Genomic DNA, 13,151 nt, shown 5'->3' with positions numbered 1-13,151 from the left:
ACAATTTTCCCTCACTTCCTCTACTCATACACACTCTTCACTCATCTTCACCCTCTACCGCCCCTTCCCACCCCTCTCATCCTGCATCCCAATAGTATCAGGCGCCTCCGGAAAGTCCTCCTTAGCCTTCTTATTCTCGCCACCACTCCCCTCATTCGCAGCCTATACCGCCATCAGTTCCTTATCCCCAACCCTCTCCGCATTCCAAAAACAAAGACAAAACTCACTCTAGTATTCCCACTCGACCCCTTCGCCCTCTCCTGCTTCCCCTCCTTCACAGCGTCAATCTGCACATTATTCGAATCCTGCTCGCGCGCTACGTGTTCCTCTGCTGGTCTGCCCGTCCATTTGCCGAGGGCGGGTGTGGTTGCGAGAGGACGTGTGGTTTGGGGTGTGCGTTGGACTATTGTAAATCAGCATCTGCTTATGAGAAGGCAAAGTGTCAGAGGAGACGTACACGCTCTCGCGAGGAGACGGTGGTTTGGTAGGAAATTCGGCATCTTGAGTGCTATTCAGATAATTCGACTTGAAGTGAGTAGTTGATTCAATCAATTGAAACCGCGTGTTGCTTAAGGTCAAGAGAGTGAGGTTGTCCTGGAGAATCTGGGGTAATTGATCTGATAGGTGGATAGAATGACGTCAGGTACATTGACGATATCATTTGACCGTTTCTATGGAGAATTGATGCCGAGGATTGTTATTCTTGGTTGAGCTTTTCATTGTCTGTTAATATAATGAGAGATAATCCATAAGTGTACAATCATTTTGAGGTTCTCCTTGTATTTTATGAGTTCTTGGAACTGGTCGCTTTTCATTATCTTTGGGAGGTTAGGCGATAGGACTCGAGAGTCAAGACAGAGCTTTCTTTTAGGATGTGGCTATACAAAGTTAATTGAATATAGTTGCGGATGCGAAACTGTTTTAACCAGTAACCTAAAAAGTTTCGAATGGAACATATACAATACAATATCATAATCATCATATATTCAAGTCTCCCTTATTTGCTAATGACCTCCCTCGAAAGCTATCAAATCTTATTTAACAATTGACGCCTTTCTACGCCATTTCCCTCCTCATCAAATCCCACCGATACTGGGATAATCGCCGGAACACCTGAAAGTTCCGTAGCCTTGGTTCAATTAAACTATAAACCCAATGACCCATCTAAACCTTCCAGTAAATACGATTCTCTGGGTTGCATTCCCATCAACCCTTGACTGGCATTGACATAATCTGCCAATTCTTCAGCGCTGCTCATCGACTCTTCGCTCAGAACACTCCTCGCAACGCCACTTCCTGCCGCAGAAAAATCTATATCCCCGGTACCTCCATACCCATTGCTTAAAAGGTCCCATGCTCCCGATTCGGGGCTCCAGTCACCATAATTAGACTGTGAGATACTGCTATCTGTCAAACTCAATGCCGGTCCTCCATATATAGCATCGTAGAGGTTGGTTTGACCGCCGTCAAGTGATCCGAGGAGCACCTCCCACTCACTTGGTGAAGCAGTAGTCTGTTTATATTGATTGAATATCGGAGCGTGCTGACGTGTAGCATGAGGTGAAGGTGGATGTGAGGATGCAGGTGTATTGCTCAGCGACAGATAATCTAAGTTTGGGGGCCTTTCGCTCTTTACAACGGGGTTTGGACGGGGTTTAAGAATCGTCGGCATCTGAGGAATACGATATTCACGTTTCGATAGAGACGAGTCCGACCTCGTAGAATCGATCGATGAGCGGGCGTGAGGCGAATGATGATCTGAGCGATACATATTGAGGTTTGGCACGGTGGCACGACGGAGTTTCTCCTGCTGTGAAAGGAGATCCGTTTCGGATATGCTCGCAGATGTGTGACGCATGGTGATCTGTGGCCGAATTTGTTGTTTTGGTACCGATGGTGATGCCACTGACTTCACACTTTTGGGCGCCGCCATTGATGATGATGGGCTCCGGACTGGAGGTGACATCGACCGAAGGTCTATCATGGATGATGCCAGTCTTCTAAAGTCTGCCGCCCTCGGTGCATCTGCTTTCTCCAGATACCGGACTACAATTGTCACGAGACGTTGGCCGTCTTGCATTAGTTTTCCTTCCTGCTTCAAATCAAGCCCTTGATAGAGAAGGCTCAGACCACATAGAGTGAGCATCTCGTTCTTATTCAAGCAGAACGAAAACGACATGCTCCTTTCCTCGAGGAGCTGCACAATCTGAATAATGTGCTTGCTTGAATCGGCGACTGCCAGGACAGAAGACGATGATTTGTTGCCAAGGCTAGAACCAACAGCAGGTCGATGGATTAAGGTCCGAATATAATAGTAAGCGAGTGACTATTCAAGTTAGCCTGATTTCGTCAAATGTTGCATATATTAATTTACCAAAATTGCGGAGCGACTGCCAGTGACATCTGTTGATGGCTTATCTTGGACAAAAGTGAGTTTCAAATGAGTTGGTAAATGTTCTGACCACGCATTGAGCTCGGCATCTAGAGCCAGGAGAGACTGAAGTGATAGTTCGTGTACTGTAGCTGCAGGGTAGTTTTGATCCAAAACTTTCGACAAAATACGAGAAACGCGGATCAAGGCCAGAGCGCTAGAAATTTTGGTGTACTCCCCGGGAAGAGTAGGTTGGAATCCCTTCTCGGTAACATATTCATCATCAGTGTCAGAAGGATATTCGCAATGAATGTCATCCTCTTTCAAAAGTTTTGGCAGTCCAAGTAGAGCAGCAGAGAAGCTATATCAGTCAGCAAGGATATTTGAGCTGCAGGATGAAGCTTACCAATCGATGATATACAAAGTCCAAAATACCTTCTTGCGTGTTTCGATAGTGAGAGCACCAAATGAGAAACGTTTCTGGCTCTGATGTAGGCCAAGTCGGTGCGAAAGCCCCACAGCGATGCCCTTGTAGTGTTGTAACCGGCTGTAGTCGGCCTTAGTTATACAATAGAGCAGCGAGAGAATGAGGCACTGCAATGTGGCCAAGGAGTTATCCATTAATACGACCTCAAGAGAGGTGCGCCATTGATACTCGCTCAACGCAATTTGTTCCCGATCAGGTGATTCGCTAGACAAGCCAGCGATACCGAATACCAAATGAAGCTGAGCCAACTTGTGGGGGTCGTCCAAGCTCTCTGCATGGGACATATACTCCTCGTACACGCGAAGGAATGTTGGCTTGTGTAAGACGGGGAATAATGGTGCCCATTCTTGGAAATACACATTGACACATCGATCAGAGAACATCCGTGGTGGCGTGGTGGATGTCTTTGGTGTTGATGTTCGGGATAGTGATCTGGTATCGCCTTGAATGTTAAGGAAGGCTTCAGTGTTGAAACCAGTAAGTGATTTGCCGCTTTCCTGTATGCGTCGCTTGAAAGTGTCTACGTGCGTCGTCAGTCATTGCCGCAAGAGAGTGTTAAGACAGTATTTACCAACAAACGCTCGTCCGCTCGAAGCACCCATGAAGTATGAATCCGAATTATCTCCTCCTAGTAACAACGGCGACGCCTGTACTCGAAACAGGTCATCCTTTGGCGGAGATAATTCTTTCCGACTGTCAGCTAGCGGAGTTGCGCTCCCAGACGACATTGATGGCCGCCGATTCGAGTGCATTTTCGACAACATGTCGATCTTTTCATCCTTTTCGTCCAACAAGTCTTTTAGTTCCCTGACCTCCGCCTCTAAGCTCCTTACTCGCTCTTCTAACGATTCTGTGTATCCTCTGGGAAAGGCCCGGCGACTAAGCTTGTCGCTCGTCTTGCATTCGAACCCGACGTTTGAACATTGTGAACAGCACGGTCGAATGCCGTCGCATCTTATTTTCTTACTGCGACACCTATCGCAAGCCTGCGCGATCCTGCTCTGCGCACTCGATCCCACCTTGATCACCTTCATGGGCAGTATTCCAGGCATGATCGCAATCGTTTGGGGATTCGTACTTGGGATGTTGCAGCTGCTCGTATGCCTCGGCTAGTGATGCTTCTCAAAGGGAGTGTGGACAGAATCTCATGAGGTCCTCATGCATAGGACGGTCGACGCTTCTTTCAACGCGAATGCAGTTCTGAGGCTTTGACGTGTACTCGATGGTGTTCATTGATTTTCGAAAGGTGTTGATAATGTGGTGTCGAAGGGAAACGGTGGGCGTGAGGAAGGAGAGTTGCTTCTATGTGGGGAGAACCAGGGCTCGGATGGGGATTATTTCCTCAGGCGACGGAATTGGGGCGTGGAGGGTGCCCAGGTGGATCAACGTGCCTCTTGGGTGGCTGCTGAAGTGGCTCCGCAGCCTGTTTTGCTAGTCAGTAGGCCCTTGAGCCCTGTAGTCCTCCCCTGTAGGCGTGCGGTGTCCCCCCTGTAGTTCCCCAGGAAGAGCCCACCCCCCGCATCAGTAGCACAAAAGCTGTCCCAACATGCGATGCGGTTGCGAAAACAATTGTAAGCACGCTGACTGGTCCAATCGCATGTTGAATCGCACCTACTCTATTGCTGTCTGTTTCCGTGCATATGGCGGAGATCGTTCAATTAGGAGTCGGCGCTCTTGCTCTTGCTCTTGCTTTTGCTTCTGCCGTGGTGACATCGCCATCGTAGACAGAGCTATCCTTCCCCTCTTGCACCTCGATTGCTCGACGACTGCTGCAGATCCACCTTCATCGAGCCCTCCAGCGCGCCACCAGCACCAGCACACGTACTCTAGACTGGAACTGGAACACTCCCAACGCAGCGGCTTTGGTGGTAGGCCATGCTCGCTGGGGAAACTGCTTCGGCGAGCACCCGTCTCGAGCCCGTACTATTCTGACCCCACACGTTTTCCGAGTCTTAGTGCCAACGCGGGGCGCCAGCGATGCGCAAATCGGTGCTGGGTCGGGATGACAAAGGTGTCTCGTCTGTCCAGATACAGAAACCACTTCTCAATCGGCCCTCACTGACGAACAATCAACAACTTCTTGTGTCAAGGGATATAATCCCTCATATTTCCTGCGGCGGCATTTTGTGTCCATATTGCAATTACAGATCCCGAGAAATCAATTTGGATGCGTCGAATAAGTAGCAGTTTGACGATGAGCAGTTTAGGCAGAATAAGGGCTCGTCCCGAATCTACCGATATCATGTGAGCCGTCATGGCCCAACTTGGATACGAATAATAATGATCCCGACGAGACTGCTTCATAGTTCACTTGTGAACCGCAAAAATTTCTTTTCCGTAAACGTCAGACAGAAATCTGTGTTTCCCCAGTCGAGTTGCCCAGACCCAGGCCAGTTGGAGAGGCTGACTGATTATGGTTGGTGGAAGAGCATGCTGCGTAGCCGTGGTAGCATACTTCGAAGTACATTATTCTACACGACTTTTCCCGTAGACTACTACCCGGGACGGAACCTCTGACTTCTAGAAAAACAGGATCAACCACCCGTAACACAGAGAAAGTGGTTGCGTATCAGCGTCTGCCGTTGCCAGCGATTAGCTCCATGCACTTCAGATTGCGGGGAAGGAGCGAACCGTTGAGGAAAAGCCCAATGTTTCTCATCACAGTCGACAAATGCAGCTTTGAGCCCGGTGTCATACAAAATCCTTGCAAACAAGTTCTCTATGTCCAATCGTTATATCGCTGGTGTCTAAAAGCATCCAGGGTACGCAATAGTGTATGCACGCTTGGCAAGTGTGCAGGGTCGTATCTGGTGTGGTCATGACTTTTGACTTCTATTCACAACCAGCAATTAGAAGCTGCGGTTTACCTATGATAGAATGAGAACTGGCGATGTTATGACATCTTTCCGTAAGACCGTCTCTATCAGTTCTGCATTACTGGCCCGGATTGCGCCGTCGAGGTGTATTAATCGTACGAGTACCTATATATCTTGCCTGTACACCTTGTGACGGGAATTCTCCAGATACTTCTCCACTTACGTTGCCAAGCTGACCAGAACTCTGAATAGACCTCAGCGATAAACTGCACTAGTGTCTTGGTTCACCGCAATGATTCGCAGCCTTAACTGAAGTCGTCTTCAATCTGTTTGTTGTCATTCGTTTCGTGCTGATCGGTTTCGTCATCATCAATGTTGCTACCCAAATATCCAATTACAACTTCGCTACGAAGCAGCTCCTTCTTCTACAGGAACTGTTAGCAATACTAATCACACCGGCCCTGGAATAACTTGCTTGTAATTGAAGGTTATCGGCAGCCTTTTGCAGGATCAACGCTTCACTCGCTCGAAGTTTCAGGGCATTCTTCTCCACATTTGGATCGATCTCAACAACACTATTCGATATGAAGGGTCAGTCAAAGATCAATGGTATTCCACTCACAGATCATGCTTTTGCATTGAACACTAGTGGTGCTTGAAATTCTCGAAAACCACAGGCAATCAAATGCAAACCACAAAGTTTCTACATACCTTGAAAGTTCTCGTACGGCCGTGACGGTGTCGTCGAGGTGCTCAATTTGCTGTCGGACTCGATCATCCAACAGTGTAAGGACCCGGAGTGTAAAGATATCCTCTAGCTCATGACTTTTGATCAGAGACTGGAACGTGTCCGTCACGTCAGTTACGTCCTTTCCACACCAGAAAACCCTTAGACTCCGTGAGCCGTCTACGTCTTGTAAAACTTTGAACTCTAGGCCATCTTCTTCGTTAAGAATCATGAAGTATAGGAATTTACTCTCCCATGTAATATCGTCCTGCTTAGCAGTAATCCGAACAACAGGCTGGCCTTTGAAAGCGATAACTTTTGCTTTCGCAAGAGGATCCTCAGATATTGTTTCGAGCGGTAGAACAAGAGTTTGAGCTGTTTTATCACTCTCATCTATGAAACCATAGCTAAAAAGCATCTCCGCGTTGCTCTTGGCGTACCCATAACTTATAGTCAGTTCCGAGCCAGCTTCAACATCTACATCTGGATTCAGCAGCAGAGTAACGCTATTGTCGGATGAAAATTGCTCGTAATAGGTATTGGCGGCGACAGAATGATTCGCCATGTCCAAGCAGGGGACCATTGCCTCGCCAGATTTCGGAAGTTCCAGTGATCTTGATCGAAACCAGGCGTCAACAAGTGTCCAATCCTCGAGCGTCAAAGCATGATTCTCCCACCAGAACTTTCTGCACCATGCAATACTGGATGTGCGGTCTTGAAGTTCTTCGAATTCAAGGAGTAAAGCACTCTTTTTTGCAACAAGAGCTGGCTAAACAAAGGATTTAGTATGTACGGAAGCCAGGTGGAAAGGCATATCTCCATACCTGTAAACTCGTGCCTGTAAGCATCATAGACTCTTCTTCAGACCACATAGTCGGGACTGGAATGTGTATTGGAAGAAATTTGACATATTCAGTCCATGGGTTTCTCACACCTACGCACTGTCCATCCGGATGGCACGTTATCTGCATCAAGAGAAATAGCATGATGTCCCTTCTTAGTCCCTGCACACAGTTAGAAATCTTCTCATTACGATTTCAATATTCACGGTTTTTAGACTTGCCTGGCCACCCGCAGCAGTAAGTAATTCTTTCAAATGTTGATCAACTTTGGCGAACTCCTCCACAGCCTCTGCCGACAACACAAGATCATGTGGGATGATCAGTAAAGTAGGACGTTCGGAAATATTCTGGGAGCTCAATTTCTTGAGCGTCGCTAAACCCTTGCCTCTCGCGTCTTCAAACTTTCGGGTCTGGCAATCCAGATATGTCACGTCGTTAAGTCTAGACCAGGGCTCGAGGGCGGAAAGCGGAAGAGTCGTGCAATGCATAGCTGGATCAAAGACCAATAACTAGAAAGCTTCGGTAGTGGGGACTCGTTTGATGTAGTTGATATAAATGCCGCGCAGACTTTGGTTTGAGAAGTGTAGATGGGAATGGTACGAGATTCGAGATGTTGAAAGTGGATCCCACGATACTCTGATCATCCACGTGATCAAAAAAATGCTCAATCCTATGTACGGAGGTACAAGTTTTTCGATTTTCGGCGAGGATCCCCTTTCTCCTTCTTGCATAGAGAATACAGATGAGTGAGTTCTCAAGTGAACTTGAAAGTACCGAACTACCGCCAACATAAATATACAAGATGTTCAAAATAGATCTGTGAAATTGCCCCTCGCTTATAACTTTTCAGGTCGTTTTACAACTGCCACAAAGTCACTTCGCATTCCATCAAAAATGACAAGCCTTTTTGTCAGGTGGGTTAGATACTACTTAAAATTAACTAAATTTTTGCTTCTTCTGGAGATCAGCGGGGGATAATTGGTATTACAGATTTGCCATACTAAAAATCCGAAGGAACCCGATAAAACAACCGTCATCCTCCACTACCTCGTATAAATGAGCTAACACCGTAGCCAGCTCCTGCCAAATCCTCCCTCATACTTGCAGTATCTCAATTATTAACGAGGTTGTCGACGCCTCAGACTCCTTTCTGGGATAGGAGGTGCTCCGTCTTGCAGTCCTGATGATTGAGTTGATCGTAAGGGAGAACTCCCATGATTGTAAGTCTCAAAATCCCCAGAAGCATGATTATCAAACTTCTTTGAGATTGGGATATTAATTGGTGTGGTCATACTGCGCTGAGGATACCGTGGCGGAGCTTGTTGAAATGATGTCGAGCTATCAGTGTTTTGACGAATTGGTGAGTCGGAAAACAAGGGTGGTCTGTCCTGGGGAGTTGATGTCCACTTCGCTGGGATAGGCCTTTGAAAAGCCGAACCCATATTATTTGCTGTTTGCTGTCTATGAAGCACGTCATCAGTAGAGTTGTACTGGTTCTTAAATTGGGCGTTCAAGGGAGGTGCTCCAGCAGAGTGGGCAAAATGTCCAATATCTTGACGATAGGTAGGGTCGCCTTGTCTCAAAGCTTGATATGTCGAAGGCATATTAACACTAACTGTTGATTCATTCCTATCACTTGCATCTAATTATTGTGTTTCCGCTTTTTTCTGTCTGACCCATCTGCCGTTGACCATATAAATGTTAGGAAGCTCTTTTCTCCTGCTGCCGTGATTCAACGAAGCACTCGTATTCTTTGGCCAGGTTCTTGATTTGAACGGCCGACCCTCCTCAGATAGTGGCGCTTCGATTCTACATTCATGTTGCGGAAGATTTGGTGGAGAAAGTAATTCTTCAGAGACATCCACAGATGTAGGCGGTCGATCACTCTCACTGGCATAGTTTCGATGTAAATTATTGAGCTTTTCTACAGTTAGACGGGCTGCTAAATCGTGACGCTCTTGATGACTTGAGAGCGCAGGAGTATTCCTGAGAGACTCGTTGATTTTGTTTCGTCTGTGGCTTGATGGCTGCGTTGTTGAAGTGTTAAACGATCGCTTTGGGGGCCCGGGCCCACTATCAAGTGAGCCGAAAGTAGGTGCAGTGGTGGGTTGGCGCGAGGCCATCATGTTGACTCTCCTCGTCGTGGCGTCCATATTTGTTTGCCCAAGTTTTGGGCTATTGCCGGAGCTCATTATTGTGGACCAGGTCGTCTTCCCGCTAACATTTGACTCTCTTTTCCTCGCTTCCGCCATCTTGATCGATTCCTGTCTGAAGGCAGCTTGTTCCCTCTCTCTCTTGCTCTTTGCTATGGCTGCCCGAGTATCCTTTTGTTCCTCTTGAATTCTCCTAGCCCTGTCAATGACTTCTTGCCTCTCCCTCCATTGTCTTCTTTTTCTCTCTAGTACCGCTTCCTCGATAGCTCGGGCCTCTTCAATCTCTCGTGCCTTTCTCGCAATTTCTGCCTTGTTCATTAACTCCTTCACTCTTTTCTCATGCTCGATTTCCATTTCAATTTCGAAAGGATACTTCCCAATAAGATTTCTGTAATCTTCGGCCAATTCCAAGGCTTCTTTCCCATCAGGATTCAAATTCCTATCAATATCAGATGCTTTGGAAAATCTTCTGACACGAGTATCCCAAATCTGATCAGCATCGAACTCGCCTTTCCCTAACTCATTGTCGAGAGATCTTTCGCGCATATAATCAATCTTCTCGGAGTACCTACTCCCACTTTCCTTCGATAACACACTAACTCTCTGTGGAGCTTCATCACTTGTTCGTTTCCATGACGTTGTTGCCTCTTTCACCTTTCGAGTCCCACTTCTGAGAAAGTCAACGATCTTGCGCGTTTCGCTTTCAGGCTTGGGTGGCGAGCTTGTCATTTCGGTTTGGGTTTTATTTCATGAGGACTGAGGGCCTGTAGATCGAGCGGAACATAGAGTAGGGTGATGTAGAGTGCGCCGCAGCAGGCGTCTGCGTCAATCGTAATGTTATGCTGAAGTTGGCCAACTTCGTGACACATTCCTTGAATTCAACCGCACTCGAGATTGTCGATAGCAATTGTGCTCTTTCCTGAAGAGAAGTTCTGAGATGTTCAGAGGCTTGGATTTTCGTTGGTTGTCTTGGTAGGGTAAAGATGAAGAGACGGATTCCCGTGAGATTGGTAGATCAAAAAATGTCGTCCTAGATTCACACATTATAGATAGTCTAAACATGAATTAGCATATTTTTGTAAGGGAGATGCAGGAATAGATTAAAGAGTCAAAAGAGCATGTGAATGGCAAAAGCAGAACCACAGGAATCAAAGCTCATTGGCCATGACAGCGAATATCGTATCCCACTATGGTGAATCCGTTTCCGCTCGTCGAAACCAAATTTGAATTTGCAGCGGGTTCTTTGTGTTCCCAATTATTTTGGGATTTATTTTCATGCTGTTAAGCCTCTATAGGTTTATTTTTCTTGACCTTTAGCTTAAAGTCACGCCAATAGATGACGATCAAGAAAACCCTCGACAGAATATTCATAAGGATGATCTTCGCCCAAGTAGCCGCCGAGAAATGTATAGGGGCCCCCTCATAAGTGTCGCAAACCTCGAGATACTTCTTAGGATCATCTGTGATAACTCCATCGACCTCTTTTCGGATACTCCACTTCATAACCTCCACCTCGTTAACAGTCCAGAGGAACAAAGAACGATTGTCCTTCTTAATTTTCTTGCGCATGGCATTACCAAACGGCCCAACCATGACTTGCTGCAACATATTAAAGCTGACGCCTTTGACGTTGAAAAACTGTCTCGCATATTCTATGCTAACGCCGATATGTGTTATAGGAAATCCAGGTAGATATCTGAAGCACAAGGGAAGCAGCTTGGCCTTTTTACAATCAGCTAGTGAAGTATATTTGGGTTAAGAGCTGACTTACTAGCCAACATCCGAGAACCAATCGTTGATTCCATGGCTTGGAGGGCGTGACGTCTGCGATTGTAGAAGCCAGAAGTTTGAAGAGTGTTTCGGGATCATCGTCAAGCTTCACTCATTTGTTAATTCACTTGTAAGAAGACAGATCAAAATTGAGACACGTACCTTAATATCTAATAGAACCCAGATGTGCTCCAACCCGGGTTTAGCTAGATATTTTAACAAATCTCTAAGACGTGGCATAGTTTCTTGAGGCTCTTGCACCGTTTTCAATGTCTTGAGATAATTCCAGTCACAATCACAGATTTTTTTGTCGACGCCAAAACACCTTTTGAGGGTAGGATCCTATCATAAAGGTTAGTCCTTGCTTATGCTAGGGTCTCGTTGATAACTTTTACATGAGATAGTACTACGACACCATCTTTAGATAGATGCACGTCCGTTTCTATGGCGTGAGCTCCGACCTCAACGGCTCCTACGAACGCGCCCATTGTATTCTCGGGGTGTGCAGCTTTGTATCCGCGATGGGCAATTGCCTGCGGCTTTTTACCTTTCGCCGATCGCTTTGCCCCCGTAAAATCTGGGAAATATTAATTGAGACGAATGTACATTTCGTACAGGACGGTGCGATGAGTGACTTACCCGTAGGAGACACCATTTTCTCAGCCAGTAGACAGCTAGACTCGTCCATTTTTTGACAAGTGTTGGGCAGAAGAAAAGCGCGATTCGGGCCAGAAAGGGCGAGTAAATTCAGTCAATTGCCTGGTTATTTTCAAGCTTATTAATGATCAAATCTGGGACTCGTTGTCGTTCGAGATGCCGGATGATGTAGGGAGCAAGTACTCTGATTGTTCAACTGGATGGTGGACAATGCACGCCAGCTTGCAGCAAAACAAAGCTCGATAAACAAACAGAGAAAGGTCTTATGGTGTAAAGAGTTGCACGGGTTGTGGAAACTGCGCTGCCAATCTGCTGTTCACGGCGGAGATCAGTGAAGTTTAAGTCCGTCGGTTTGAGACCGGTCATGAGGAATTGCTCCTTCGTACTATTTCCAGATCCGGAACTGGCTCTTCCCGGATGGGGCGTCAAATTGGTTCTCAAGTTCTCAACACGCCATTCGAGTACAAAACCACTAAATTCGGCAGCGTACAGTGTCCCGTTTGGCCTCTCCGTTTGTCGTCAATGTCATTGGATATCATGGAGGGTCTTGAGTAAGGGACCACGTGGTGAAACCCGCCACGAAAATTATCCCAGAAGTCTCACCAAGTCGCGGTATTATTCGATGCAAACCGTACGCAACATTTACTCGATGACCGAAAATTAGAGACACAGGAATCCGCAAGCACGTTTTCTGCATTGTATAAAGCTGACTGCTTACTTGTGGCCAGGTGCCTACGGTTTAATACAAATTCTACTCATTTTGGTGCTGTACAACGTGCCAGCCGTTTCACTGCGTACAACCTGAATATTTCCAAGAATATTCTTCCCTTCCATCTCAAAATACGACATTTAAGCGCCCTTTGATTTTGGCCATACAGAAGATACTAAACCAGATCAACCTTGTTCAAACCTCAATTCTCGATTACCATTGTTAGACTGCGATTGTCGCGCAATCTTTTAACGTGGTAGGCGGGCTCACGGAGCACAAAATAAGTGGCAGTCGAACACAATATTTCTTCGATTAAGTTGACGAAACATCGTATATCTAGTGGATTAACTTAGAACATTAGTACTATTCAGTCAATTATTTTCAGTAAATGAGATTTTTTGAGCTCTCTCAGAAGACGACTTATTATTTAGTCCAAGATTAGTGGATAGGTGACTGACACGTATTTCGTCCCCCGCGAGGCGGGATGGCCTAGAATGTTACTAACGCCTAGTTGGTATGATAATCCAAATCAAGCTGTTTCCACCAACGAATTTTCCCTGGACGTGTCGCAATAGATAAGATTTCACCGGCAACTTAAAAGCAAACACCAAGAATCTCA

The 13,151-nt window shown here is 46.4% G+C and overlaps 6 protein-coding genes across 6 annotated transcripts; all 6 read right to left on the bottom strand.

Annotated features, from left to right (window-relative positions):
* Positions 1–54: 54 nt before the first annotated feature.
* On the bottom strand, positions 55–500 carry GLAREA_00649 (uncharacterized protein; the record flags this gene model as incomplete). The annotated part of the gene is made up of 3 exons (XM_008085407.1): positions 55–162; positions 228–403; positions 458–500. The coding sequence occupies 3 exons, from the start codon at positions 498–500 to the stop codon at positions 55–57; spliced, it is 327 nt and encodes a 108-aa protein (XP_008083598.1).
* A 644-nt stretch (positions 501–1,144) lies between these two features.
* Positions 1,145–3,586, bottom strand: GLAREA_00648 (uncharacterized protein; the record flags this gene model as incomplete). Its single annotated transcript, XM_008085406.1, has 4 exons — positions 1,145–2,326; positions 2,375–2,732; positions 2,778–3,378; positions 3,430–3,586. 4 exons carry the CDS (start codon positions 3,584–3,586, stop codon positions 1,145–1,147), a joined length of 2,298 nt encoding a protein of 765 aa, XP_008083597.1.
* A 2,393-nt stretch (positions 3,587–5,979) lies between these two features.
* Positions 5,980–7,731, bottom strand: GLAREA_00647 (SET; the record flags this gene model as incomplete). The annotated part of the gene is made up of 5 exons (XM_008085405.1): positions 5,980–6,099; positions 6,129–6,249; positions 6,386–7,170; positions 7,226–7,405; positions 7,450–7,731. 5 exons carry the CDS (start codon positions 7,729–7,731, stop codon positions 5,980–5,982), a joined length of 1,488 nt encoding a protein of 495 aa, XP_008083596.1.
* A 630-nt stretch (positions 7,732–8,361) lies between these two features.
* GLAREA_00646 (uncharacterized protein) lies at positions 8,362–8,847 on the bottom strand (the record flags this gene model as incomplete). The annotated part of the gene is made up of 1 exon (XM_008085404.1): positions 8,362–8,847. One exon carries the CDS (start codon positions 8,845–8,847, stop codon positions 8,362–8,364), a length of 486 nt encoding a protein of 161 aa, XP_008083595.1.
* A 42-nt stretch (positions 8,848–8,889) lies between these two features.
* GLAREA_00645 (uncharacterized protein) lies at positions 8,890–10,125 on the bottom strand (the record flags this gene model as incomplete). The annotated part of the gene is made up of 1 exon (XM_008085403.1): positions 8,890–10,125. One exon carries the CDS (start codon positions 10,123–10,125, stop codon positions 8,890–8,892), a length of 1,236 nt encoding a protein of 411 aa, XP_008083594.1.
* Positions 10,126–10,677: 552 nt separating this feature from the next.
* Positions 10,678–11,854, bottom strand: GLAREA_00644 (PLC-like phosphodiesterase; the record flags this gene model as incomplete). Its single annotated transcript, XM_008085402.1, has 5 exons — positions 10,678–11,118; positions 11,168–11,272; positions 11,329–11,508; positions 11,562–11,743; positions 11,806–11,854. The coding sequence occupies 5 exons, from the start codon at positions 11,852–11,854 to the stop codon at positions 10,678–10,680; spliced, it is 957 nt and encodes a 318-aa protein (XP_008083593.1).
* Between the last annotated feature and the right edge of the window lie 1,297 nt (positions 11,855–13,151).

Source organism: Glarea lozoyensis (genome assembly GCF_000409485.1).
Source record: "Glarea lozoyensis ATCC 20868 chromosome Unknown GLAREA3, whole genome shotgun sequence".
Classification (NCBI taxonomy): Eukaryota; Fungi; Ascomycota; class Leotiomycetes; order Helotiales; family Helotiaceae; genus Glarea; species Glarea lozoyensis.
This window is presented reverse-complemented; position numbering and strand designations above follow the sequence as displayed.